The 26,322-nt window shown below is 57.7% G+C and overlaps 1 protein-coding gene across 1 annotated transcript in view; it reads left to right on the top strand.

Moving 5' to 3' along the window:
- The first annotated feature begins 290 nt into the window (after positions 1-290).
- ITPKB (inositol-trisphosphate 3-kinase B) overlaps positions 291-26,322 on the top strand; it is an 88,543-nt gene continuing 62,511 nt past the window's right edge. Inside the window, exons 1-2 of the mRNA XM_042976772.1 lie at positions 291-569; positions 1,857-3,946. Coding sequence (XP_042832706.1) covers positions 1,871-3,946 — 2,076 coding nt within the window. The 5' untranslated portion in view covers positions 291-569; positions 1,857-1,870. The remainder of the gene's footprint in view (positions 570-1,856; positions 3,947-26,322) is intronic.

The raw sequence follows: 26,322 nt of genomic DNA, 5'->3' as shown, positions 1-26,322 counted from the left end.
TAAAAGGCTTTTATTTTTTTTTTGTTGTCAGCTAACAATGGAAACTTTTTTTTTTTTTAAGTGTTTCCCTCCCTCGGTCTTGCCAAGCAATAGAAAAAAAAAAAAAAAAAAAAAAAGAAGAAAAGAAAAACTTGTTCCGCTGAGTTCAACCCCAGACGGGCTCACAACTTCCTTCCTGCTTTCCTCCCCCAAGCCCCCGCCTTTCTCCCTCCTCCCCCTCCCTCCTCCTCCCTGCCTCCTCCCCACTCCCCCCCACATTTTTTTTTTTTTTTTTTTTTTTAAATCGCACATTGAACAAACACTGAAGTAGCCTAGCAAACACTGACAGGGCTAGTATCTGCACGGCCGAGAAGGGCGTGCGGGGCCGGCCCGGCGGATCCTCCGCGCCATCGCCGGCCCCTGCCCAGGAGCTCTCTCTCCCCGCGCTCGGGCTCCCGGTGTTTGTCTTCCGTAGCCAGCCGCGGACGTCGATCCTCAGCTTTTTCACTTTTCGAGCCATCTTGTTCCTACGAGGTCTGCGTCCCTGGGCCATACCGCCCGCACGGGCCCGGGCAGCTGAGGAATCGCAGGTAAGTTTGGCGGCTTTTTCCCCGGCTCTCGCCTCCGAGCCCTCTCTCCCCTCCCCTGCCCCGGAGCGAGCGAGCCCGGGCGTTCTGGAAGAAGAGCGCAGAGATGGGCTGCGGGGGGCGCGGACTGGGAGGGCGGCGGGGGCAGGGGCAGGGGCGCGGGCAGGGGAGGCGGGACGGGGTCGGGCCGTGTCTCGCGCTCGCCTTCCGGGCCGCTGGCCCCTCGCCGCCCTCCCCGCGCGCTCGGGGCGTCCTCTGCACTGGGCGGCCGGGCCGCTGGGCCGGCGCCGGGCGCGGCTGCCCAGGATGCGGACGAGCCCGGCCCTCGGCCGCGCGGCGCGGCGTGGGGAGCGGAGCCGGGGCTCCCTCCGGGCTGCAGGCGCGCGGGCCCCGGGGTTCCTCCGAGTGGGCGCGGGTCCCGGAGCCGCAGAGGTAGCCGCGTCCTGCGGCACAGGGCGTGCGGAGGGCTGCACACGCACACACACACACACACACACACACACACCCCTCCGCAGGGGGCGACGACAGGGGGCGGCGAGTAGTGGTTCCGGTACAGGGGACCGGCAGCGCCTCGGCCCCGGGCGCGCGCAGGCGCGCCCACACTCACAAAACACACTTGTTTGGGGGACCGGCGACAAGGCCGGTGCTGGAAAATGCCTCGGCTGCGGCCCCGCCGCGCGCCGGGGCCTTCGTAGGCCGAGGGATCCGGCCCCAAGCCCGGGGTCCGGGAGGCGAGCGGCCGGCGCGCGGGAGTTCCCCCCACCCCCACCCCGAGCCCCGAGCAGGTAGCGGCTGGGGAGGCAGGTTCCCTCCCGAGCGGGTCCCCGAGGCCAGAGAGGGTGGAGCGGCGGAGGCTGCAGCCCAGGGGCGGGCCTCCCTTCCACCCGACCTGAGCCGCGTTTGCTGGGGGCGAGGAGCCCCGCGGACGCGGACGGGGCGTCCGCACCCTCGGGGAGATCCGAGCCAGCCGCGCCCCGCTCGCAGCTCACTTGGGGACCCAGTGGCCGCCGGTCCGCGTGGCTCCGGGGAGGAATCTTAGAAGGTGGAATTTGTAGCGACCCCCGAGCGCGTCGCAGCAAGGGGTGGGGGGAGGGGTGGAAGCGCCCTCGGGAGACCCACGCCCGCGGCCGGGCTCTAGTCCGCGCCGCGCCGCGCACTCCCGGGAGCTGACACGTCCGGTGGCACCCCATCCCCGACAGACTGGGCTTCCGCGGTGGCGATCGCGAACCCCCTCCCCCTCCCCCGGCCCCTGCCCTCCGGGGTCTGACTCTCCTCCTTGTGTCTCCACAGCGGCGCGGTCGTGTATGGAGCTCTGGGCGGGGGCTGAGCCCTCGGTGTTGCCCCCCGCCCGCAGCCCGGGCCATGCCCCCGCCTGCGCGCGCCGAGCCGCGGCCGCCGGGCCTGCGGGGCTGAGCCGGGGCCGCGCGAGGAGGAGGCGCCGGCGGCGGAGCCCGGGCCGGAGCCGCGGCGGCCCCAGTACTATGGCTGTGTACTGCTATGCACTCAACAGCCTGGTGATCATGAATAGCGCCGACCAGGTGAAGAGCGGCGGCCCCGGGCCCAGCAGCAGCGAGACGCCCCCGCCGCCGGGCAGGGCGGCGCTGAGCCCCGGCAGCGTCTTCAGCCCCGGGAGAGGCGCCTCCTTCCTCTTCCCCCCAGCCGAGCCGCTGTCGCCCGAGGAGCCCGGGAGCCCCGGGGGCTGGCGGGGCGGCCGGCGCAGGCTGAGCGGCGGCGGTGGCGGCGGCGTGGGCAGCCCGAGTTGGGCGGGCCGCCCCAGAGGGGACGGGCGGCAGGTGGTGAGCGCCGGCTCCCTCTCCCCTCCCGGGCCGGAGGAGGCCAAGAGGAAGCCGCGAATCCTGCAGCGCGAGTTGCAGAACGTGCAGGTGAACCAGAAAGTGGGCCTGTTCGAGGCGCACATCCAGGCGCAGAGCTCCGCCGGTCAAGCGCCCCGCAGCCCGCGTTTGGGCAGGGCTCGCTCGCCCTCGCCGTGCCCCTTCCGCAGCAGCAGCCAGCCCCCGGGAAGGGTGCCGGCTCAGAGCGAGGAACGGAGGACAAAGTCGTTGGGGGAGCAATGTCCAGAGACGGCGGAGGCCGGCTCCGGCCGGAGAGGAAGGGCGCCGGGCCAGTGCCTCTCCGAGGGCGAGGAGTGGGTGGCGCCCTTCCCCGGCCCGGCCGTCCCCCCAGGATCAGGGGCTCGGGGCCCAGCGGCTTCTGCGGTGGAGAAGGGGATCCCTGCCAGAGCCCACTGTGGCTCACCCAGAGCTATGCAAACTGACCAGAGGGTCTCTCCGCCTTTGGGAGCGCGCAGCGGCCAAGTTCCCCCGGCGGGGCTGATCCGCGTGAACGTGGTGACGTCCACAGAAGTGGCAGCGAGAACCACATCCAGTGGGCCCCACCAGCCACACGACCCTGGCCTCACTGAGCCGGCTGAGAGGCCCCGCGAGCTTGGGGGTGTGCGCCCCCGGGGGTCTCTGGCGCAATGTCTCCGGCCGCCTCTGAGCAGAGAAAAGAGCCCAGCCCCAGAGAGGGGTGGGCCCTGCAGCCGAGAGCCCCCTGGGAAAGTGGAGGACGGAGATCCGCCCGGTGGCGGCGTGCGGGGCTCCGGGGCGCCTGAACCCCGAAGGCCGGAGGACAGGACTGTGAACGCGCAAAGCTCGGAGCTTTCTGAATCCCCGAGCCGGGTCAAGCCATCTCCAGACCTGGGTTCGGTAGGCCCTGCTGCGACCCAGGGTGGGGCCCCGGTGGTCGGGGAGCCTCGGCGGCGCTCCAGCGGAGTGGATGAAGGGTCTCTGACGCCCGGCCTGCTTGGGGGCAGCCGCTCAGCCCAGCCAGCGACCCGGGAGTTGGAGGCAGGAATTCCCTCTGGCGCGATGCTGGAGCCTTTGCCCTGCTGGACAGCCGCGAAAGATCTGAAGAAACCTCAGTGCCTTCCTGGAGACAGGGTGGGTGTGCAGCCTGGGAGCTCCAGGGTTTGGCTGGGCCCCATGGAGGAAGCCCGGGCCTGGACGTGTGGCACAGGAGTACAGCCACAGGGGACTTGGGGAAGCCAGCCGCCTGACGGAGACGCCCACCCCAGCCCAGAGCTGCTGTCCCCGGATCCGAAGGACAAGCCCTCCCCGAGAGAGGCCCGCAGCCCCAGCAATATACCTGCCGTCATCATTACCGACATGGGTGCCCAGGAGGACCAGACCGTGGAGGAGGTGCAGGGAAGTCCCCGGGGCACCTTGCCCCTGAGGAAACTGTCCTCTTCGTCTGCCTCCTCCACTGGCTTCTCCTCTTCCTATGAGGACTCGGAGGAGGACATCTCCAGTGACCCTGAGCGCTGCCTGGACCCCAACTCCGCCTTCCTGCATACCCTGGACCAGCAGAAGCCCAGAGTGGTAAGTCTTGTTCAGAGATTTTCCTTTAACTAGTTTTTACCCCCCTGTTTTTCTTCCTTTCTACTGAGTCTCTTGGAGACTCTTGATCCATGCCCTGGGGCAGTCACAACTTACAGTCCTCTGCAGGTGCATTTGCTGGGGGGTGGGGGGGGGAGTGCTAGGCACTGACTGTGCACTTTGCAGCTTGGACAGTGAATCGAGTCACTTCGATCGCTATTTCCACGTACATGTTAAAAAACAATTTTTTAACGTGCCTCTCTGGTAGGTCGCCATTCACTTCTTGGGGAGATAATATTCATGAGTATTACCAAAAACTTCCTGATTAATCCCCAAAGATCATAAACAGAGCTGCTGACTAGCTTTTTCGTCTGATGAGGTGAAACATTTAATTCTGCGATACCTTTAGGCGGAGGGAGACTGAGCAGGTCATGGAATTAACCCAGCTTCTAGGGACTGGCCAAGGCAAATGAGCGATGGGATTCTCTGCTGGGGCCCCGAAAGCTGTGGGTGTGCTTGTGACCGGTCTGTTGGGTGCAGAACGACCTAGCCTCAGGTAGTAAAGTCAGGACACTGCAGCGTTTGTGGGACCAGTGTAACTGAGATACAGGTTTGGTGTGTGAATTAAAAACAAAACCATGCTTTGAGCTAAGCAGACAGTTTTTAAAATACCAGAATGTTATGTTCGGTTGAACTGCCCGAGACAGGCACTGGGTGTTACCTCTGGGGTTGATAACTCCTAATAGATGTGCCTGGTGGCTGGTGTAGGTGAATTTCAGATCCGTTTTCAACTGCGTTTCATCATACTGACATCCTGTTCTGGCTGTGGCGGTGGACAGACGGGAGTTTTATTTCTATAACATAGTGAATCTCAGGCCTAGGCTGTTTTCACTCTTAGGATCAGAGCATCTCACGGAAGACGTTAAGAGTTGACGCTAGCACTTCTGAAAAGGTCTGGACTTTCTCTTAGCTTTTCCAGAGTATGGGGAATTTCCTAGGTCTTGTGCAACCCTGGGGTGGGGGGGTGGGGGAAGGAAGTCTGCATTTTCTTGTAGCAGGTAGCTTTCCGATTTCATTTTAAATAGCATGGACCGTTCATTGTACCGCAGTTCACTTCGGCCACGGCTACCGAGAACCGTGGATTTGCACCTCGCATCCTTCTCTAAGGCATTTTGGACCTTAACGCACGTTCCTCTGTGACTCCCGCTGGAGAAATCACAGTTGTGGGCATTTCTTTTCTTGAAGCTCCACTTTCTGCTGATGAGGCGGGGGCAAATGTCTGTGCAAAGTCTGGCCCCGATCAGCCTGGCGTTTTGTGGCGGGACGGGGCTGCGGGCACGGGGCACACCCATACCATCTTGGAGGAGGCATGGTGTGCCTGGAAGGAGCGAGACAGGTGGGTGAAGGGACTGCCTCTCACTGCGGGCGCAGTTCGCATTTCTCTGCCTTCCTGCCCACAGTCGCAGGCCTGGTGGAGGAGAGACGGTCCTCGGTTCTTTTGCCATTTGCTTTTCAAACCGCCCCCCCACCCCGCCGCCCTCCCCGCACGGCCAGAGCTGCTTCGACTTCTTCTCCAGCCTTGCATTCGGCCTCTCTCGTGATGGATTAGCGGCTCCTGTTGGCTAGTTCTCAAAACAGCCTCCGTGTCCCAGTGTCTGCGGAGCACTCTCGTCCGGGAAGCGAGTTAAAGGCGAGATGAGGCACGACAGGTGCTGACTCTTTTTGTTCATTTGCCAACCGAGGGAGCGGACGTTTGAGTGGCGTTGCGTGAGCTCACAGGTCCAGAGGCGGGAGTGAGGCCTGCGGGTGGGTTAGGGTTGGGTGGGCCGGCCTGCCTCCCACCTCTGCAAGGTTTTCGGACACCCACGGAGCGGAGCCAGGGAAAAATCCCCTGCCGGCTTCACTCTGAGTCACGTGGGGCCGACGGGGCGTGCGTGGGGGAGGGGGCAGGGCGGGTAACCAACTGGAAATTATGGGATCCTAGGGACTTTTCAGCTTCTGGTTGAGTGCTTGTGCGCTAAGCCAAGTTTTCTTTCTCTTGTACAGACTTTTGGTGGAGCCTCATCTGGGGCCCCAAAACACCTTCTTGGGTCAAACATCACTTGATTATCCGAGATGGATATTTTGTCCACAGGAGGCCAGACGGCTTGATGGGCTGGGCCTTCTGGCGGGGCCCTCAGGGCTTTGCGGGGAAACCTGGGTGTCGCCGTCTTCTGAGGGGCCACGGACCGGGGTCCTCTCTCCCCTCCCGGCTCCGCTGCTCCTGTCTGTAGGGCTGCCCTGCCCCACCGGTGCACACACCCTCGCACGTTCACACTCACCCCTGCTCACACCCACGCATGCTCACCCTTGCCCTCTCATGTTCACCCTCACACACACCCTCACACCTGCTCGCTCACACCCACCCATACACACAGGCTTGAAATTGCACATTCAGCTGGCCCTCGGACCCACACTGAGAATGTTTTATGCTGCTCTGCCTCTCCCCGGAGTGAAGCCTTTTCAGCCTCGTGCAGCAGGTGCCTTACTTGTGCAGAGGAGTGGGTTTGTGACGCTGTGCGGGCGGTGGCGGGGCGGGGGGGGGGGGGATGCTGAAGCTGGTGGCTTTGTTAGCTCCCGCCGCGTCTCCCGCCACCCTGGGGCCAGTGCACGAAATCCACGAGCCCTCCCTGTGGTTCAAAACAAAGCGAAGAGCAGGTTGTTTGGAAGCGTGCTCTGAAAGTTGCGTGGCCATTCAGATGACGCACGATGGCAGGGGCCTTTTTACTGGAAGGGAATGTGGGCAGCAGGCCGGTCTCTCCTTTGCTTCTGGGAGTGGGAGCTGCGCAGACATCCTCAGAAACGTGCAGAGTGCCTCAGGCCTTTCCTGCAGCGTGGGCTTTGCTTCTGATGAACCTGACAGGTGCCTGCCCCTGCCCTGGAAGGTTCCAAGGTTTTGCACCTGCCTGTCTGTTCGTGAAAGATCAGAGGCTTGAAATGTGCTCAGAAGTGACAGCATCGCCTGCCTCGTGTTCCGAGGGCTTGCATTCAGGCCCATCCCCACTACTGTTCTCTGCCATCTGAAGGGAAGCGAATTGCACCAGCGAGGATGGTGTCCTTGCTCTTGTCCTGTGAGACGACTACAAATTAATCAGCAGTTCCTTACTTTCCTCTGTCTTTCCATTAAAAGTATCTGGGCCATTGAAACGCCAGGCTTAAAGGGTATGTTAAAATATGCATGCAGCTTGGGGCGCCTGGGTGGCTCAGGCGGTTGAGCATCCAACTTCGGCTCAGGTCATGATCTTGCGGTTTGTGGGTTCGCTCCCCGCGTCGGGCTCTGTGCTGACAGCTCGGGGCCTGGAGCCTGCTTCGGATTCTGTGTCTCCCTCTCTGCTCCTCCCCGGCTCACACTCTGTCTCTCTCTCAAAAATCAGTAAAGATTTTTTAAAAATTAAAAAAAAAAACATGCACGCGGCTGACTTTAAAAAGTGGATTTTATTGATTTATTCCAAAATTGTATTATCAGTGACGTGTGCCTGAAACAAAACAAAACACTGGCTACGGACCCGGGGAATACATAAAGAAGTATCTTCTAAAATCCTTCCAAAATCCGTGCCTTCTTTGTGCTTACTGTTTTTTAAGGGCCACTGGAAATTTGTTTCTTTTTCTTTTTTAATATTGAGTAGTTCTGTGTTTTTGTTTTTGTCTTTTAGTGAAAAACGAACTCTGACATGCGGTAAAAATTCAAACCGTTTAAAATGGTTTTATGTGGTTTTGAAAAATGTAAAACCTTTATTTTGGGTAAACCAAGTTAAAATTTAGAAACATTTCCAGGGGTACTTAGAAAAAAATCAATCTAATGGTGAGTACTCTTAGAGAGAAAATTCTTTTCTGGATGAGAATACTGAAGTCTCAGATCTGTGGGGTTCGGGGTCCAGGCTGCACGTGCTATTTTCTGGAGATGGGGTCCCCCTTTTTTCTCTCGGGGAAGATCTTTCTGGTGAGGCCTCAGCCCCCCGAGTCATTTATGTAAGGCTCAGGTGTTAGCCTGATCTGTTTAGGGATGAGGAAACCGAGACTCAGAGAGAGAAGGAGGCCCAAGGTCCACCTCCCTGACTCAGTTTCCTCCTTTTGAAATGTACGTATTGTGTGAAGATGCTCTCGTGGAGATACTCGATCTCCGTCTAGGGCTGTCTCTGTGACGATATAATTCTAGACTTTTGCATCAAACCTGGCGTAGGCGAAGAATGCGTGAGTGTGTCTGGAAGCGTGGCCCTCGGATGCCGAGGCCCAAACCGGGCACGTTTAATTTCGTGCTTTTGCTGAAGACCCATCGGTTGATCCGCCTCTCTTCCTCTCTTTACCGGAAGACTGGTTCTTTGTAATATCGCATTGAAAAAGCGTCACACGTCGTCAGTACCATACCCAAGATTCTTGTTAATAATCAGACTGCTATTTAGAGGCAGTTCTGATCGGAGGCCAGAACGTGAACCTGAGAAGTCAAAGAGACATTCTGTTATCTGAGGGCTTTGACTCCCGCAGATATTTAAGTTGGAAACAGACTTGGACTGCACAGAGCCAGAACATCCCTTCCGACGATCGTGTTACCAGAGGCGACGAGGTATCGAGAAAAAGCGAGCCGAACGGTGAGGCGTTGCAGAAACGCAGCCCAAGCTGTACCTGGCCTTCAGGTTTGACAAGAAAAACGTATTGCACTAGTCAGTTGCTGCTTTTAGAGAAAGGCCTTTCCGGTGTCCCGTGAATCATTTCCAGAACTTTTGTTCTTTACGCGCTGCCGTCACTTTTCTGATTTTTGTTGGCACACGCCTGCCAAGTGTAGTTACAGATTCGATGGAGTTCTGTGCAAGCTCCTAGGAGGATTGGTAACATTGCCGAGGCTTATTCTATTCTGCCGGGTTGCGACTTAACTTACCCGAAGGCAGGATGTGAAAGTACTTAATGGGAAGAATTTTCTATCTTGGTAGAAAAGACTTTGAGGTCCTCCGCCGGTGACTCGAGATTAATTCGGGACGTCCTGCGGGGTGTCGTCGTCGCACCTCCAGCATGGAAAGTGCTACGGGTTTTGAGGGGCAGCGAAGTTCTGCGCTCCAGGCCCTCACATCCATGATTTGCAGAGATTTTTTTTTTTTCTCCTGACCTGGTAGAATTGACAATGGAAAAGATGGCTTTTTCACGAATCCGGGAGCACACTGTTTAGGAAATCAAACCAAATGCAAAGGTGGACTCTTTCATAATATGAAAAGCCATTTAGAGGGCCAACTGCCATTTTTGTAAAGTATATTTATTTTGAGAGTGAGCGAGAGAGAGAGAGAGAGAGAGAGAGAGAGTGTGTGCGATGGGGGGAGGGGCAGACAGGGGGAGAGAGAGAATCCCAGGCAGGCTCCGCACTGTCAGCACAGAGCCCCATGCGGGGCTCGAACTCACGAACCGTGAGATCATGACCTGAGCCGAAATCAAGAGTCGGACGCTTCACTGACTGAGCCGCCCAGGCACCTGCCCGACTGCCATTTTAACATGTGGACGTTTGGGATTTTGTATGTCCGATTCTCCCGAGACCGTGCGGCCTTCCTGTGACGGCCGGCATGCTGTGAGCTTGGTGACTCGAGGTCATTGGTGCTATAGGCGGTCTCAACACCTGGAGCAGGAACACCCAGCATTGTGGCACTCCCTCCGACCGGCGGGTCCAGCGCACCTGGCCGTGGAGGCCACCGTGGAGGTCTGGAGGAACCCGCTGTCCTGGTCCCGTGACCCTGCAGTCACAGTCAGCTTGCGGGGGTTCTGCCACCAGCCTGAGTCTCACTGCGGTCCTGCCAGACATCTGGTGGTTCATTTTTCCAGGAGGGAGCTATTATTTTAAAGACGGTGCGGGTCTCCGTGGCTGGAAGGCACCCTAAATGTGTTTGATCTCACGAGGATGTTGAGCCTCTGTTCTTGATATTAACAAAATAGCAACCACACTGGGGCGCCCGGGTGGCTCCATCGGTTAAGCGTCTCCGACTCTTGATTTTGGCTCAGGTCATGCTCTCACGGCTCATGAGTTTGAGCCCCGCATCGGGCTCTGTGCGGACAGCTCAGAGCCTGGAGCCTGCTTCGGATTCTGTGTCTCCGGCTCTCTCTGCCCCTCCCCTGCTCGCGCTCTGTCTCTCTCTCAAAAATAAATAAACGTTAAAAAAAAAATAAGAAGAAGAACCTTACTATAGCGTATGTAGTTAGCATAATATAAATCCTAGAGCTCGATTCCTCCAATACCCACATTTTACTGGTGAGAACAGCAAAGCCGAAGAATATTCAGTACAGTGGCCAGACCCACCTTTACATTCTTCTTTTTGCTTTAAAAACGTGGCTAGTGGATAAGCTCCTTACTCCCCCTGGGAGATCCTCCTTGGCTTTAAATATAGTGCATGTTTTCAAAACCTTTGTGAAACCGTTGGGGGAATGAATGAATGAATGAATGACAGTATCTCTGCTGCGTTATCTGCGCATGAAGGAAATATAGAATCTTCTAGAAGATGGAGAACGACGAAAGGGGAAAAAGAACAATGAAGACCAGCTCACTCCTTCTTCTGTGACCTTACGGCCACACGGTTCAGGGTGCCCAACCGGGGTGTAGGCGACTTGGTGAGATCCCAGTGTGCCCCTGGCCCTGCGGAACATGGCGAGAGCAGGGGTGACCCCCCGGGCTGCTGCGAGCTGAGTGAAGGTGGGTTTGTGAGAGTGCCAAGCGCCGCGCCTGGCTTGCAGGAGAGGCTCCAGTGGGTGTCAGTCGAGGTGGGGTCGGGAGACATTCTGAGCATTGGGGCCGCATCTGGAAAATTCCTTGGGCCCCTTGCAAGAAATGCCCTGTGGCAATCCTGGGATGGCGTTTCCTCGTGGTGAATCTCCCTCCGCCACAAGGGCTGGGATGAAATGAATTTCTCAGAGACCGCAGTTCGCAGGCCGTCGTGGAAACACAGGCGTTTCGTGCTGCGGTGGTCGCGGGACGTCGAGAGCAAGGCCGGCCGGCCCTTCTGTCCCCGTTTTCCTAGAGTGGTTTCCTTTTGTGTGGTCTCGGGGATGGGATTCCGTTGGGACGGGGCGTCCAGGAGACCCTGGGGGCAGAGTGCATACGGGGCGACCACGCTGGTGTGCTGGCGGGACCTTGCAGGCCTTCTCTGGTGAGGAGTGGCTTGGGCTAAGTCAACACACTGGCTTTGACTAACTGGTCCGGCATGTTTCTCAACAACTGCGTTAAGAATTCCCTGTTAGAAATCAGATCTTTCCCCTCCGTTGAGCTTTACTTGGGCATTTTATTGACTTGTTATCACTTAATGGAAACCCATTCAATGGAAGGTAACTTTGCGGGCGTCTGCAGTCAATACTCCCTCCCCGCCCCCCCCCCCAGGAATTTTTACTTCTCTTTTGCACCAAACCGGCTCAGTTTTATGAGTTAACCAAAAAGCAGGAGCTTCATACAGCCGGTAAGCGAGCAGACTGTCTCTGCCGTTCATATTCACGTATAATGTAATTGGGGGGATACGTTTTTACTCCCCACCTTGGAATAAGCAGGAAAAATTCTCACTCCACCTTGAGGCGGGGCATGGGGGTGACTTTTCATCTAAAGAAGATCCTCCCTCATGAAGTTCACGGTTCATCCTGTGAATCGAGCATTTTGTACTTTTGTGGTAACGATTCGATTCGGGTTTGCCTAACTCAGAAGGTGCTGATGCCGGCCGAGGTTCCCCCCGCCGCCCGCCCAGAGGGCTCTCCCCAAAGGAACCTTTCTTGGCCCCGGTCACAAAGCGACCCTGCGGGCATCCGAGGGCAGGAATGAGGGACTTTGGCCTTGGGCTTTTGGGGCACTGAGAGCACAGACACCCGGCTCAAGGGGCCTCTGCGTCCCGCCGCCCCCCCCCCCCACCATGTAATCAGAATGAATAAACTGGACTGTTTTGCAAGAAGAAGCTGTAATAGGTTGTATATTACCAGGCTTGACTCCGCGGGACGGAGGGATTTGGGGACGGGCCATCCACCAGCTCAGTCTGCAATCTCTCTTGGTATGTTGCAAGCTGGCGGGGCCTGGGTGGTTACAGGGGAGGTCACTGCGCCCCCAGGCCGTTTCCAGCACGTGTTTTTCCAATTTCCCTGACATTCTTTCCAGGCTCAGCTCAATTTGTTTTCCTCTTCTCTATGGCAATTGATGACTGGGTCATAAAGTGTATGATCCTGCATAATCTCCTGCGAGGGCTGCTTCCAGAGTTAATATAGGAGCTGGTGTGTGTCTAGCCCCCGCGGTGCAGGGGTGCGTACTGGTTTTTACAAGTGAGGGACCTGAAGGGTAGATGCGATACATAATACAGTTCGCCTCTCCACTCCGGGGAGCTCGTACCGGCTGGGGTGTCGAGGGGAACTTGGGAGTGTATCACTTCTGTCATCCTTATCTAACCTGAATCTGGCAGCAGGAAACCGAAAAGGCCTGTGTATGACAATGACATAAGCAGTTGAATCTCTTAACAATGTCAAGTGGAAAATCCAGCCGCAGCCAGTAGCGTAAGAAATGGCTGGGACGTTTTGTAGGGGCGGCAAATTCCAGGTTGCTGAGTGTTCAAGCTGGGAGGTTGGGAGACACTGTCTGGGTCTGAGAAAGTGCTGAAAAGTCCTTACAGATGCAGAATCGGCTAATGGGGGGGGGGGGCATTTCACACGCCTTGTAGTGGATATTTGAGTCTAAATGAGGTTCTTGGAAACCTCTTCCCCCTGCCCTGTCGCCAGGCCATCATCACTGTGGCTCCAGCATTAAGGACTCATTAGCATGGAGCATCTTGCTATTTTCAAGTCATTTAGGAGTCCCCTGGGGACTCTGCTGGGCGTACTCCCTGAGTGCAGTGTGCTGGAAAGGCCAGTGCCTCTCGGATCCGCACCTGGCATCTTTGGGCCGTGGGATCCTCATCTGTGAAATGGGTATATTGATAAAGCCTTTCTACTTCGTGTGGTCTTTGTGAGTCTCTAGTGAGATCGCGTCTGTAGAGTCCTTTTGAGAGAGTGTGAGTCTTTCCTGCCTAAACTAGTTTTTTTTTTAAATTTTTTTTTTTTAACATTTATTTATTATTGAGAGACAGAGAGACACAGAGCGTGAGCAGGGGAGGGGTAGAGAGAGGTAGAATCTGAAGCAGGCTCCAGGCTCTGAGCAATCAGCACAGAGCCCGACGCGGGGTTCGAACTCACAAACTGCGAGATCATGCCCTGAGCCGAAGTCGGTCACCCAACCAACTGAGCCACCCAGGCGCCCCACTAGTTTTTTTTTTTTAATGTTTATTTATCTTTGAGAGAGAGAGAGAGAGATCACCAGCACAAAAGCAGGGGAGGGGCAGAGAGAGAGAGGGAGACAGAGAATCCCAAGGTCCGCTGACAGCAGAGAGTCCGATGTGGGGCTCGAACCCACAAATTGCGAAATCATAACCTGAGCCGGAGTCAGACGCTTAACCCACTGAGCCACCCGGGCACCTGCCTAAACTAGTCTTATTTACGAGCACCGTGACACTGCTTTGAAAGCTTTCCCAAAAGAAGACGGACAAAGACAGTCGCTGTGCTCGTGCAAGGTGGTCCCACGCCTGTGTTGCTGGAAGAGAATGGGCCGAGGACGGTGTCAAAAGCAGCCATCACACGCACAGCAGAGCAGCTCCTGCTGGGGACATTGCCGCACGGGCAGGGAGCGGCGGTGAGTAGGCGATTCTGGGGTCCGCATCCTGCTGTCAGTACAGCCGCCCCCTGCCTGAGCCACCCCCTCGGCCTGTGTGGACCGTGGACGGAGCTTCCTGCCCTGTGCTTTGCTGCCTCTGTGCATAGGTCGGGAAGCAGATGTGATGGACATTCGGGCAGCTGCGAAGGGCGAGGAGGGGGCCACGAGGCAGGGGTCCGGTGTTCCTGGAACAGGCCTGTGGGCTCGTGAATAATTGAGAAGGAGACCGTGCTCTGTCTAGGGTTTGAGGATATCTAACGGGAGCATTGATTTTTCCAATACCACGTCGTGATTTTCTCTCCTGGGTCCCGCACTGTGCAAGAGGAGAATCCAGCAAGGTCTTGAATGTTTAGAGCGGACGTTACATGCAGCAGCTATCAACTGGGCACTTCCTAAGCGTGTCTGGGCCCTGGGCTGGACCCGGAAACCTCGGCACAGAGCTGGACCTCGCATCTGGTGGCCGCCCACGGTGACGGGCGGACGTTGCGGCCCAGTGGCTGCCCAGACAGCTGGCGTGTACCTGCCGGCCGTGTCTGCAGATACCTGTGCGGAAGACAACGTCTTAACTGATGCCCGTCCTTGGACATCTGCCCTCTGAAGGCAGAGCCGGTGCCAACAGACATACTTGAGATTTGCGAAACTCAAGAACAGGTTGTGTGGCAGTGAGGACAGGCATGCTCCTTAGACGGGAGCTAATAAGTAGCGAGTTGGCGGGCGAAACACAGGCAGCCCCAGTGCATGTTGTAGAACAACAAACAGGGTGACGCGGGATTGAATTTGGGCACTGGCCCCTGGGAAGGGAGTCTGGGTGAGGCCTTGAGGTTGCTACTTCTGCTAAAGGTGGCCAAGCCAGAGGGACTGTTCTGGATCCGAAGGCTCCAGGAGGTTGGAAAGAAAGGGGGCGGCACAGCTCGTCCCCTGCACCCCCTCCCCTCGCCTTAACGCCACGCACTGGACTCCATGCAGATTGACGGTGAGCCCGACACGGGGCTCGAACTCACAGACCGCGAGATCATGAGTCGAAGTCGAAGACCGCGAGATCATGAATCGCGAGATCATAAAGCTCAACCGGCTGAGCCACCCAGGCGCCCCTCCTTTTCCTTTCTGCCCCTCCGTTTCAACATCTGTCAAACGGGACTGATAACTCCGCCTTCAGGTCGTGGGCCTTACGTGAGGCCTCGTACATTTTGCGGTGCCTCGTACCGGGTCTGGAGCGGCTCGTGCTCTCGAAATGCACAGCAGACAGTAACCACGTGCCTTGGACGCGGCCGTGGGGTCCCTGGTCATCGTTGTCTGCTTGGGTGAGAAGCGGGTTCCCGAGGGACCCTTTTTCCCCTGGAAGGAGGCACAGGGGCTTTGGAGGAGGGGCTGTGCTGCTCCCGGGGAGCACGGAAGTAAGACGGGCACTGGAGAGTGGGGGGCTCAGGCCTTCGGGCCCGAATTCGCCCCCACATTCTGTCCCGGAGTCTGTCCCTTGCGGGGACTTCACTCCTCTGTGCCTCGGTTTCCTCGTCTCGCCCTCCTGGGCCGTTGGGGAGACGAAGTGGGCCGTGCAGCCCAGGACGGGTGTGGGGAGAGGTCCCCATGCCAAGTGCAGCTCGTGGCCCAGGATGACAAACCAGGGAGGACTGACTTTCTCCAAGAGGTTTCTCTGTTGCAGGAGAGGGCCTCACTCTGGTACCAGGGCACAGCCCTGAAGTGTCGAAAACAATGCGCTGTATTCAGCTGCCGGCCAGGGGGTGTCTGGTTACTCACCCGAGACCAGTCCCTCCTGATAATGTTTTGGAGGTGGAAACCGGCCCGGGTCATCCAGGCAGAGGGGTGGAAGGCCCCATCCCTTCTCGCCCCTCCCCCCCACTGCCCTGCTTGCTCAGCGCGGCTCACGGGAGACAGGAGGGGTACATGCGTGTATCTAAGAAACCCCACCACTTTGTCCAGCTGGGGATCATCTGGGACCAGGGACGCCTCGGATGTGTGACTTCATTGGCCTTCCCTGGGCCCTAGCTGCTGGCGGGCTGGGCGCATGCTTACTAAAGCAGGCTCTTTCTCCGCTTCAAGAGTTGCTTGCTTTCGCTGCAGGCCCCACGGAGGCCTTGGGGACCAGGCTGGGGGGTCTCCGCGGGCCGCTTCGCACGCGCCCCCCCCCCCCCCCCCCCCGGCTCCTCCTCCGACGCGAGCAGAGGGGAGCCTTCCCAGCACCTCCTGGTCGCATGGCTGCTCTTTGCCATTGTCCAGACCTGGCTGCTGGACTGTTCCTCAGGGCCGGGGTGGTAGCCGGGGGTGTGAAGGGAAGACCCAGTCAGGTGGATGGTGAGCGTCGGAGCCCCAGCAAGGCCCGTGGGACCCTGTGCAGACGCCGGCGGGAGCTGGAGCTGTGGGGTGACTGGTCCCCACCAGGGCTGACGTCGACATAGCCCCGGGCCCCCGCCTGCCGAATCCCGGCGTCTGCATCACCACCCCTTTAACACGGGTGTGGAAACCCTTCTTTCCTCCTGGCTGTAAAGTGGGGCGGGCGGCCTGCTGCCTTAACCCTCGGGCTCCCCACCTTTCCTGCCTGTGGCTGGTCCACATGAGCTCACGTGTGTCCCAGGACGGCGGCGAGACCTCTGGGCAGAGTGTCCAGGCCCTGAACGGTCGGCTCCTTCGTCTGACGTTTGTGGGCCGTGCCCCTTTCCGGAGAGACGTGTCCCCGGCCCGGCCTGGGGGTACGTCTTCCCCGAGCCCCAGACTCCTGCCCTTTGCAGGGACCCAGAGGCTGGCGTCTGGGAGGAACGAAACCACCAAAAGAGCTCGTTAGTCTGTGGCAGCCTTGACCTCAGGGGCGGTGTGAGAGGCCGAGCTGGACAGAGGCTGCCTTATTTTGCCCCAGTCTGGAAATACACACAGCGCCGTAATTAATTTCGAGCCCAGGCCAAAGCCATAGGAGCAGCGTCTGGGACACTGTTTGCCTTGCGGCATCACACTATACATTCAAAAATCATCCTGCTCCCTGGGGAGAGCCGCTCGCGCCTCACTGAAGGCTGCTGGTCCGCATGGAGAAGCTGAACACCGTCCTGCAGGTCCCGAGGCTCTCCGTGGCGTCCCCTCTGGCCTGGCCTGGGTTTCCCATTTTCAGCCACGGGCCTCAGATACCACATCCCCGGGAGAGTCTCACCCAGGAGCTGCAGCGGCCGGGAGCCCTGGGGCCTACAGGAAGGGTCCTGAGCGTCCCAGATGGCGCGTCACTGGGGACTGTCAGCCTGGCCCCCCACTGTACTTTGGGGACATGTGACACCGCCTTTGGAAAGGAGATTTCAAGAACTTCAGAAAACAGTTCACCGTGCGGGGCCCCGAGTGGCTCAGTCGGCCTGCGCGTCTCGAGTCTTGGTTTCAACTCGGGTCAGGATCTCACGGTTCGTGAGTTCGAGCCCCGCGTCGGGTTCTGCGCTGACAGCACAGAGCCTGCTTGGGATTCTCTCTCTCCCTCTCTCTGCTTCTCCCCCGATCGCGTGCACGCCTTCTCTCTCAAAATAAGTTTAAAAAAAATGATAAACTTAAAAAAAAAAAAAAAGGAAACAGTTCACTGTGACCGCACGACCCGGTATTCTAGAAGAGAACGTGAGTCCTGAATAGAGGTTTCGAACACGAAGGGGCACGAAGGATAGGATGGAGAGGACCTGGCTCATCAGTGCTTCTTCTGACATTCCCCGGGGGTTACGTTACTAAAAATTCAACACGAGTTAACCGTGGGGTGCAGCAATATCAGTAAACAATAAACAGCAGTAATGAAACGAGAGCAGCTACGATTTCTGGCGTGTCTGTTGTGTGCCAGGCGCGTTCCCTGAACGACTTCGTTTTAACTTTTGCGAGGTGCGTGTTTTCCTTCTTCCACAGCCAACGGACTGAGGATCTGATGGACGAGGTTGTCGTCCAGCCGCACAGCCCGTAAACGGCCGTCCGTAGTATGTCACCTGGGAGGAAGGTGGTCCTCTGTGCGCAGGGAGCGCTCGCTTCAGTTCTGGGCCCTGGGCTTCAGGGGGTTGGGGGCTGGCTGTACTGAGGACAGTGAGAAAGGGGTTTGCTGGCCAAGGGGTCTGAGCAGAAGCCGTGGAGACAGATGGTCGAGGGCATCCGGGTCGCCGTGCCTTGGACATACTCTATCATCTGGGGGTCGGGGTGGGGGGTCGGAGAGTCGCCTATCATCTACTTGCCCTGGAGTCACGCTTCAGTCTGGTTCGAGATCAATTTTCGACTCTCCGAGGTGCACCCGGGAGAGGATTCTTTCCCCTGGAAATGAATGGGCCTTTGTACGAACGCACAGACTCAGTCGGTGCAGGCGCGGCAAAAAGGGAGCTGCCGGCGCGGCGTCGAAGCTCCCAGGCCCGGTGGGGAGGGAAGCAGAGAAGTCGAAGCCCCTCGCCGCCGCCCACGAGGCCGGGCAGTGAGCCCGGACTGTGAGGACGGGGAACGCATGCCCGACGGGCCTGCTCCCCAGGGACCCAGCCCGCCGCCTCCTGCAGGGACACCTTCACACGTTTGGAGCTCACGTCCACGCGTGTCCCGGGGCTCGCTGGCTGTCGGGCGCGGCACCCAGACGTTGCGGATCCTGTCCAGTGACACGGGTGGAAACCTGTCGTGCGTTTGTGTGTTCAGACGTACGGGGTGGGCCGAAGCCGGAATCGAACGCATCGTATCGAACTGCCTCCTGCAGACTTGGGTTGAGTTAGGAGACCGCGCACGGTCAAGGGAGAGGGTTCGTTCCACCCGAGGACGAGGGCCTCCTCGGCCTGGCCTCGCCTCCATCTGAGATGCGATTGCACTGTCCCTCGAGGAAGGGGACATCCGCGTGGGCAGCGTTAGGCCGTGACGAAGGAAGCTGCCGTGAACACTCAAGTACAGGTTTTTTCTGTGTGCCCGGGAGCTTTCCCTTGTCTGTGAGAAGCGCCCCGGGCCCGTGCCGGGTCCTAGGGGAGTCCCACACTCGTGTCGGTTTTTGAGAAGTTGCCACGCTGTCTTCCAGAGTGACCGCACCAGCGGTGTGTGAGTGATCCGGTTTTTCCGCATCCTTGCCAGCCTGTGGTGTGGATACTGGTTTTTACGTTAGCCACTCTCTAGCTGTGCGGGGCTGGCTCACTGCGGTTCGAATCTCTTTTTCCCGAATGGCTCACGGCGTTCAACATCTTTTCATGTGCTTCTTGGCCATCGGTATATCCTTTTTGGTGAAGTGATCTGGCTTAAAAATTTTTTGTAATGTTTATTTATTTTTTGAGAGACACAGAGAGAGAGAGAGAGAGAGAGATGAAGCACGGGCAGGGAGGAGAAGAGAGAGAGGGGACACAGACTCCGAAGCAGGCTCCAGGCTCTGAGCTGTCAGCACAGAGCCCGACACGGGGCTTGAACTCACAGACGGTGAGATCATGACCTGAGCCGAAGTCGGACGCTTAACCCACTGAGACACCCAGGCGCCCCCGATCTGGTTTTAAAAAAACATTCCCCAGGGGTGCTGGAAGATGCGGGCAGGGTGTCAAAAGCCTTGTGGATTGGTCCCCCCACCCGCCGTGTGTCCCATCGCGGGGCTGTGCCTCTCTGCGCTCCAGGGAGGGTACTTGGTCACCCCTGAGGTCCCGTCCCGCTCCTACCTTCTCTGTCTCCCAAATAGAGTGGTGACCGTGACCCAGAGCAGCCTCCCCGCTGACGTGGCCCCCACCCACACCATCACCCACCCATCTGTGGCCACGGGATCCCATCGAGGCTGACTCACGCAGTGGGGGGGCGGGGGGGCTGTAGTTAAGGCAAGTTGTCTATTGATTGTTGGGCCCGGAAATAAGGAGAAAACCAAAGGCACGAGCCCGTAGTGTCTCCTTGGCCCCTCAGTGGGCCTCCCTCCAGGCCTCCCTGAGGACCCCGGCTAAGGAGCAGGCCCCCCAGCCAGCTTCCCTTTGCACCTCTTCAGCCCGGCCTGCGCTTTGGGGTTTAGTTTTGCAACAGGGTCGTGCTGAAGGTCCCAGAAACGCTTCCCTTTTTGTGTTGATTACACACGAAAGAAAAAGCGAGTGTAGAATTTAAAACTGCTCGAAGCAGTGGTGACCGGGGTCCTTTTTTTCTCTCGAAAACCAGCACCGAGGTCGCACCTCGCATGGCGGGCCGGTGGGCAGCGTTGTTGATGGTTTTTTGCCTCTTGCCCCCTGTCCCAGGAGGGGCAGCAGGAAGTGGCCTTGGGTGTTAATGGGGTGAGGTCCCGCGGATGTCCTCGGCTTAAGAATGTGTTTACTTTTGTTTTTCCGCCTCGTGATGTACCTGGGACTTCACAGTGTGTGTGAAATACGCATCCTTCGTCTGTTTCAATGAGTCATAAGAAATGAAAAGGCGTGACTGTTTCTTCCTCGGTATAATGAAGTATAATATTTGCCAAACCTCCTTTGGTGAATTTGTACAAACAGTCTCCCACAAAGAAGGGATTGTTTTCTGTGTGGCTCAGGGGGTTCTCGGAGAATGAACAGAGCATTTTGACAGGAGTCCCCTGAGCCCGGCTAGTGGAGATAGTGTCATGGGGGTAGATGATCGCAGACTTTCCACACAGTCCCTGTGGCCCTACTAGAATATTCTGGCCCCTCTCAGCCGTCATTTGATGGGGCCCAAGATCAAAGAGGTAGCTGAATCACATGACAGTTTGGTTCAGAATATTTTTCTGGTTTGGTACTTTTTCAAAGCCTCCGTTTGAGGGGGTGGGGGTGGGCTCCTGGGTGGCTCAGTTGGTCGAGCGCCCGCCTCTTGATTTCGGCCCAGGTCACGATCTCACGGTTCGTGAGTTCGAGCCCCGCGGAGGGCTCTGCACTGACGGTGTGGAGCCTGCTCGGGCTTCTCTCTCCCCCTCTCTCTCTGCCCCTCCTCGCCTCTCTCTCTTTCAAAATTAAATAAATAAACTTAAAATAAACCAATAGGTTTGATTCCCGTTTGAACTTGTTCAATAGAGGCGAGGAAAGAAGGGGGGGGAAACCCTCTTGTTACACTCCTGGTTCCAGCTAAAACTTGCTATCTGTGCTCGGGTTGAGGTCGAATAAATAAAATGTGTTATGGCTCTCGGTGACTGGTTCATTCGGCTTCAAGTCGCTTCTCCAGATAGCGTCGCGGTCATAACATTTATTTCCCGTGAACCTGCATTCGTCCAGGGTGCTGCGCGTTGGCCTCGTTGCTGAAATAGTCTGGCTCACTGAGAGTTACCGTAATGGTGCTCGTACTTTGCAGTCAACTGGAAACGACAGGATACCCGACGCGCAAACCCGCGAAGGTCGGCTACACGCACAGACCCTGGTCCTTGGGGGACCAGGCAGAGGGCTTTGTCCACTACTTACAAACGGGTGGGTTTCCGGAAAGGGTCCGCTCTTTCCTGACACAGCCCACAGACACTTACTGGGTGCTGAGTGTATCCACGTTGTGCTGACAGGGAGGGATCTGTGTGTATACGTCACGCGTAGACCCTACCTTCTGGGAACCTTAGTTAAGTGGCAGCGGCTGGGGCCTGTGTTTGCTACGGCTACGCATTGAACGAGGGGTCACGTGACGTGCCCCAGATCACAGTCACGGAAGCCTCAGGACGTGAAGCCAGGCCTTCGAGCTGTGGAAAAGGGTGTCTCAGATGCGGCACCCCTGCTGTCTGGGGCCCGATAAGTTTTGGTTTGGGGGGAGCTGTTGTGCGCATCTGACGGATGTGCTCCGTTGGGGGAAAAGTCGGTGCTCTAGAGGTTGTCCTTCGAGGCGCCTTCCCGACGCTACGTGCCGCCTTACTGTGTCCTTGTGCGCGGAGGGCGAGTCCATCCACAGTCCTGCTGGAAGCAGAGGTTGTCGGGAAGAGAACCCCCAGAGATGGCGCTCTGGGATTTGGTGGCAGTTTGAGGGAGTTCACCCAGGCAGAGAAAGGGAACCATCTCCGGAGCAGAAGGACACAGGCCTACAAGCAGGAGAGCGTGAGAAGACAAGGCAGATTTAAGGAATGACAGACAGATAGTTAGTTTGCTGTGGACCCTGCGCTTCCGTCCCTCTTGCTGTTTTCTCGTTCCTTCCTTTCAAGCAGCAAGCAGGTTCACAGCAGCTATGGAACGTTTTCAAGCACCGGTTTGCATCGGTCAGGACGGGTGAGGCTCTGCAGGCGTAACAAACAGCCCCACAAGCTGCAGTGTGAAACCGCCAAGGTTTCTTTCTTGTGCCTCCTGCACACCCGGTCTGGGTCAGCCGTGGGCTCTGCTGCGTGGTGTCCTCACTCTGAGCCCCAGGCCGACGGCGCAGCCGCTCTCCGGAGCGTGGCCGGTCACCGCGGCAGAGAGAACGAGACTATGGCGAGTCACGTTCTGGCCCAGAGCAGTAGCACGCGTCACTTCTGCTCATACTTCGTTGGCCAAGCAAGTGTGGTGTCCTCCCCTAATGTGAAGCGGGCAGGGCATCGAGTCCTACCACGGGTCCAGGACAAGAACTGGAAAGACCTGGGGGACGGCGCTGATGTCCAAGGCGGGTACCTGAGCCGTGTGAGCGTGGGCACCTTGCCGTGTCTCTGGCGGCCTCCTAGCGTGGCTTCAGGGAATGGCCTATCGCCAAGCTCAGTGAGAGACCGTTGAACGAAAAGAGAGAATTCGACCATCAGGATGCCACAAAATTTTAGTTGCCCGAAAAAGTCAAGGAGGCCCTCATCGGGTTAGGATCGGGTCACGGGCCCTCAGTTTTAGAGTTACAACGTTGGGCGTGGGAGAGAGCGTTCGTGTCGACACGACCTGGATCCAGTGGCTAGCGTCCGTGAGGGGGGAGTGGTTGATCGGGATACGGGTGTTTATCTGGACCCCGGGAGGCTTTCTCCCACCGTTACTGGAGGAAACAGAACAGCTTTCGAGCCCAAGTCAAGTGTCGAGCAAGATGATAGCCTTTGCGAACCATAGATTTTTGAGATGGAAAAGTGTGATCACGCTGGGCGTGAACAGCCCTGACCGAGGGCGTCCCGGGTGCTCTCCAAAAGCCTGAACAAATGCTCGATAAAACCAGGAGTGTTTTCCTTGTTGGGAACTCATTCAGACCGCGACTGTGTCCCAGGCCCTGGAGAGGGGAGATAGACACAGAGCCTGGCTGCGGTGACTCTAAACTGGGAGAAAACCGGAAACCTGTGGGGAGGATTCAGCCCTTGTCACCCCTCGACAGGGGGCACAGAGGTCTTGGAAAAATAGAAATAAAAATAGCAGCCGGTGGCCACGTCCCTCCCCGGTGACGTGCTCTCTCCAAACCTGGTTTCCACTCTATTTCTGAATTGTTTTTCGCCCTGGTGTGTAGGGAGCCGGGGCAAGTGAGGTGGACAGAAGTGTGTGTCGGGGGGAGGGTACGGGTGGACTCAAAGGGAGACAAGATTAGTCACCGTCTGGGAACGGGGAGGTAGGGGGCATTCCAGAGATGGGAAGAGCCCAGGACAGCCGGCTAAGTCCAGAGTCCCGTCACCCCTGGGGTCTTGCTGGAGCACACACGCGTGTGTATGGGTGTGGGTGTAGGCATATGCCTGCATGTACGTGGGTGTGTGTGCGCACGTGTATGAGTGTGTGCACACGTGTGTGTGGGTGTGTGTGGGTGTGTGTGGGTCTGTGTATGGGTGTGGATGTAGGTGTGAGCGTGCACATGTCCGCGCTCATGCGTGTGTGCACACGTGTGTATGAGTGTGCATGCGTGTGTGGGTGTGTATGTGTGTGTGTACATGTACGTGTGTATGAATGTGTGCACATGGGATGGGTGGGTGTAGGTGTGTGTATCCGCATGTGTATGAGGGTGTGCAGGTGTGTGCGTTCATGTGTGTGTGCATGCACGTGTGTATGAACGTATGCATGTGTGTGGGTGTAGGTGTGTGCGTGTGCATGGGTGTATATGTGTGTGTATGAGTGTGTGCATGGTGTGCATTCGTGTGTGTGCATGTATGAGTGGGTGTAGGTGTGTGCGTCCATGTGTGAGTGTGCATGCGCGTGTGTGGGTGTGTGTACATGCACACATGTGTGTGCATGCACGGATGTATGAATATGTGTACATGGGTGGGTGGGTATAGGTGTGTGCATCCCCGCATGTGTATGGGGTGTGCACACATGTGTATCAGTGTGTGCATGTGTGTATGGGTGTGGGCGTGTGTGTGTTCACACGCGCGTGTATGAGTGTGTGCACAGGTGTGGGTGTAGGTGTGCATGGGTGTGTGTGCGCTCATGTGCATGAGTGTGCATGCACGTGTGTGAGTGTGTGCATATGTGTGGTGGGTGGAGTGTGCACGCATGTGCCCCCCCCCCAGGGGGGGGCTGCCGCCGAAGGGTGTGCAGACAGGGGAGTGTCACCAGCAGCCCGCGGTTTGCTGCCGGGCGCCTCAGCCGGTTGTGTGTATGTCCCCCTCCGTCGGGTTCTCAGGGGCACCTGTGATGCACCGGTGGCTCTCTAACATTTTTCACCGCCCCCCCGCCCCAGCCCGTGCCGTTGTTCTCTTCTCACTCTGAGGGCAACAAAGCGATGTGGTCCTTCTAGAAGCTTCGGCAGGCCGTGCATGACCAGCGCACGTAAGACCAGAAGGCCAGCTGCCCTTCCCCCCCAGCCCGGCGCTCCCTTGACCGTGACCCCGGTGCCTGCAACACCTTTACTTTCTCAGCTGCAGAATGGGCATGCTGCATTCGGCTGAGCAGGAAGCCTCGCACATGTGCCCGCTCTGGGAATTTGTTTCGGTAAAGGAGGCCCCAGCGGTGGCATTGTGGCCGGGCCCTCTCCGCTGCCTTTCCCCACCGCACCCCGAGCGTGGGGCTGCCCTAAACACCTGCTTCCCCCTCGCTCGCCCCGGCTTCGGGTCCGTGCCCACGGTGGCCGGGAGGGCGGGACTCCAGACTGGTGTGGACCTCACCGCGACCGGACGGTTCCCCGCAAGAGGCCCCGGGCTCCCAGAAGGGTGGCCTACCCCTCGGGGCGGTAGAAGGTTCACCCTGGTCTCACCCTGTGCTCTGTGGTCTCCGGAAGACACAGGTGCTATATATAAAACCAAGGCCATTATCTCACTCTTGCTAAGTTTCCACCCTGGCAGCTTCACTGCGTGCCACCGTGAGATTTCCTGGAGCCCTCCTCCCAGACCCCTGGGGCCAGGCCGACGGGGGGGGGGGGGTGGGGTGGGGCGGGGGGAAGACGACGACTCTCTGTGGGAGACTGAACATCCCCCCCCCCCCCAGGAAGGCCTGTTGTAGGCCTGCTTGGGCAGAGGGAGGAGAAATAAGGATGTCTCGACAGACATCCCCCTCCCACAAGTGGGGTCCCCCTAACCGACGGTGGGGGGAACAGCGGGGTCCCAGACTGCAGGGAAAGCCCCTCCTTCCCCTTCTCGCCTCTGGGTGAGGGGGAAATGGTGGTGGGGCAGACGCCCTAGTAGGTTCGGCTCAGACCTCGAAGGGACCACGGACAGCAGTCACGAGGGATTTCTGTTGTTCAGGGACGTGACAAGTGAGAGTGGGTCTAGACGGTAGGTTTCCATTTAATCTCGTTACTGGTAACTTTGCTGTGCAGTTTTTCCAAGTGGGGCATGATTGGCATTTGGGGCTTTACCTTCTTTATTTGGGGCTGCCCAGTGCCCTCAGGTCATTCAGCCTCTCTGGCCCTGGGGTGTCCTTTGCCAGTGGGAACCCCCCCGCCCCCCGCCGCCACTGTGCGGCCCCCTCCCCCCACTTCCAGACACACTCCAGGGTCCGAGCAGGTGACTGTTTCCGGTTGGGGAACCGCTGCGAGAAACGTTTTACTTTGGCAGAATCTCGAGAGGATGTCAAGCCGAGTTCAGGGATTCTGGGGGGGTACTGGGGGGGCAGACGGTGCATGTCCCACTAAGAACTGTCTTGTCAGCTCGGAGAGAGTGTGGGCCCAATTTTTTTTTTTTAATTTTTTTTTTTAACGTTTTATTTATTTTTGAGACAGAGAGAGACAGAGCATGAACGGGGCAGGGGCAGAGAGAGGGGGAGACACAGAATCGGAAGCAGGCTCCAGGCTCTGAGCCATCAGCCCAGAGCCCGACGCGGGGCTCGAACTCACGGACCACGAGATCGTGACCTGAGCTGAAGTCGGACGCTTTAACCGACTGAGCCACTCAGGCGCCCCTGGGCCTAATTTTTTTAAGTGACAAAAGTTAAATATTTCATCCTATGTTAATGAGCCCCCGGGCATCCTCACTTAACAGGAGGAACTTTTGTGTTTTTTTTTTTTTTTTTTTTTCTTTTCATTCCTCCTTCTCTCTTAATGAGCACCGTTAGTTACCTCAGGACTGTGTCCTCGGCATGTGACCAGCACAACCCGGGGCCCTTCGCTCCCACGGTCGTGCCCTTGGGTCGTGCCCTTGGGATTTAATGCTCTGAAACCATGGTCTTGAAATTCTTTTTTTTATGTTTATTTTTGAGAGAGAGAGAGAGAGAATGAGCAGAGGAGGGGCAGTGAGAGAGGGGGACAGCAGATAGGAGGCAGGCTCCAGGCTCTGAGCTGTCAACACTGAGACCCGTGCGGGGCTCGAACTCATGAGCCAGGAGATCATGACCTGAGCCCAAGTCAGATGCTTAACCTACTGAGCCACCCAGGCTCCCCCCACCCTCCCCTCTTGAAATTCTTAATCATTCTCTCTTTGAGTGTGTGTTTTGTAAATGAAGCCCAGTGACACAATGGAGCCTGA

Source organism: Panthera tigris, chromosome F3, assembly GCF_018350195.1.
Source record: "Panthera tigris isolate Pti1 chromosome F3, P.tigris_Pti1_mat1.1, whole genome shotgun sequence".
NCBI classification, from domain to species: Eukaryota; Metazoa; Chordata; class Mammalia; order Carnivora; family Felidae; genus Panthera; species Panthera tigris.
Note: the sequence above shows the minus strand (reverse complement) of the source record. Positions and strands in the feature narration are given on the sequence as shown.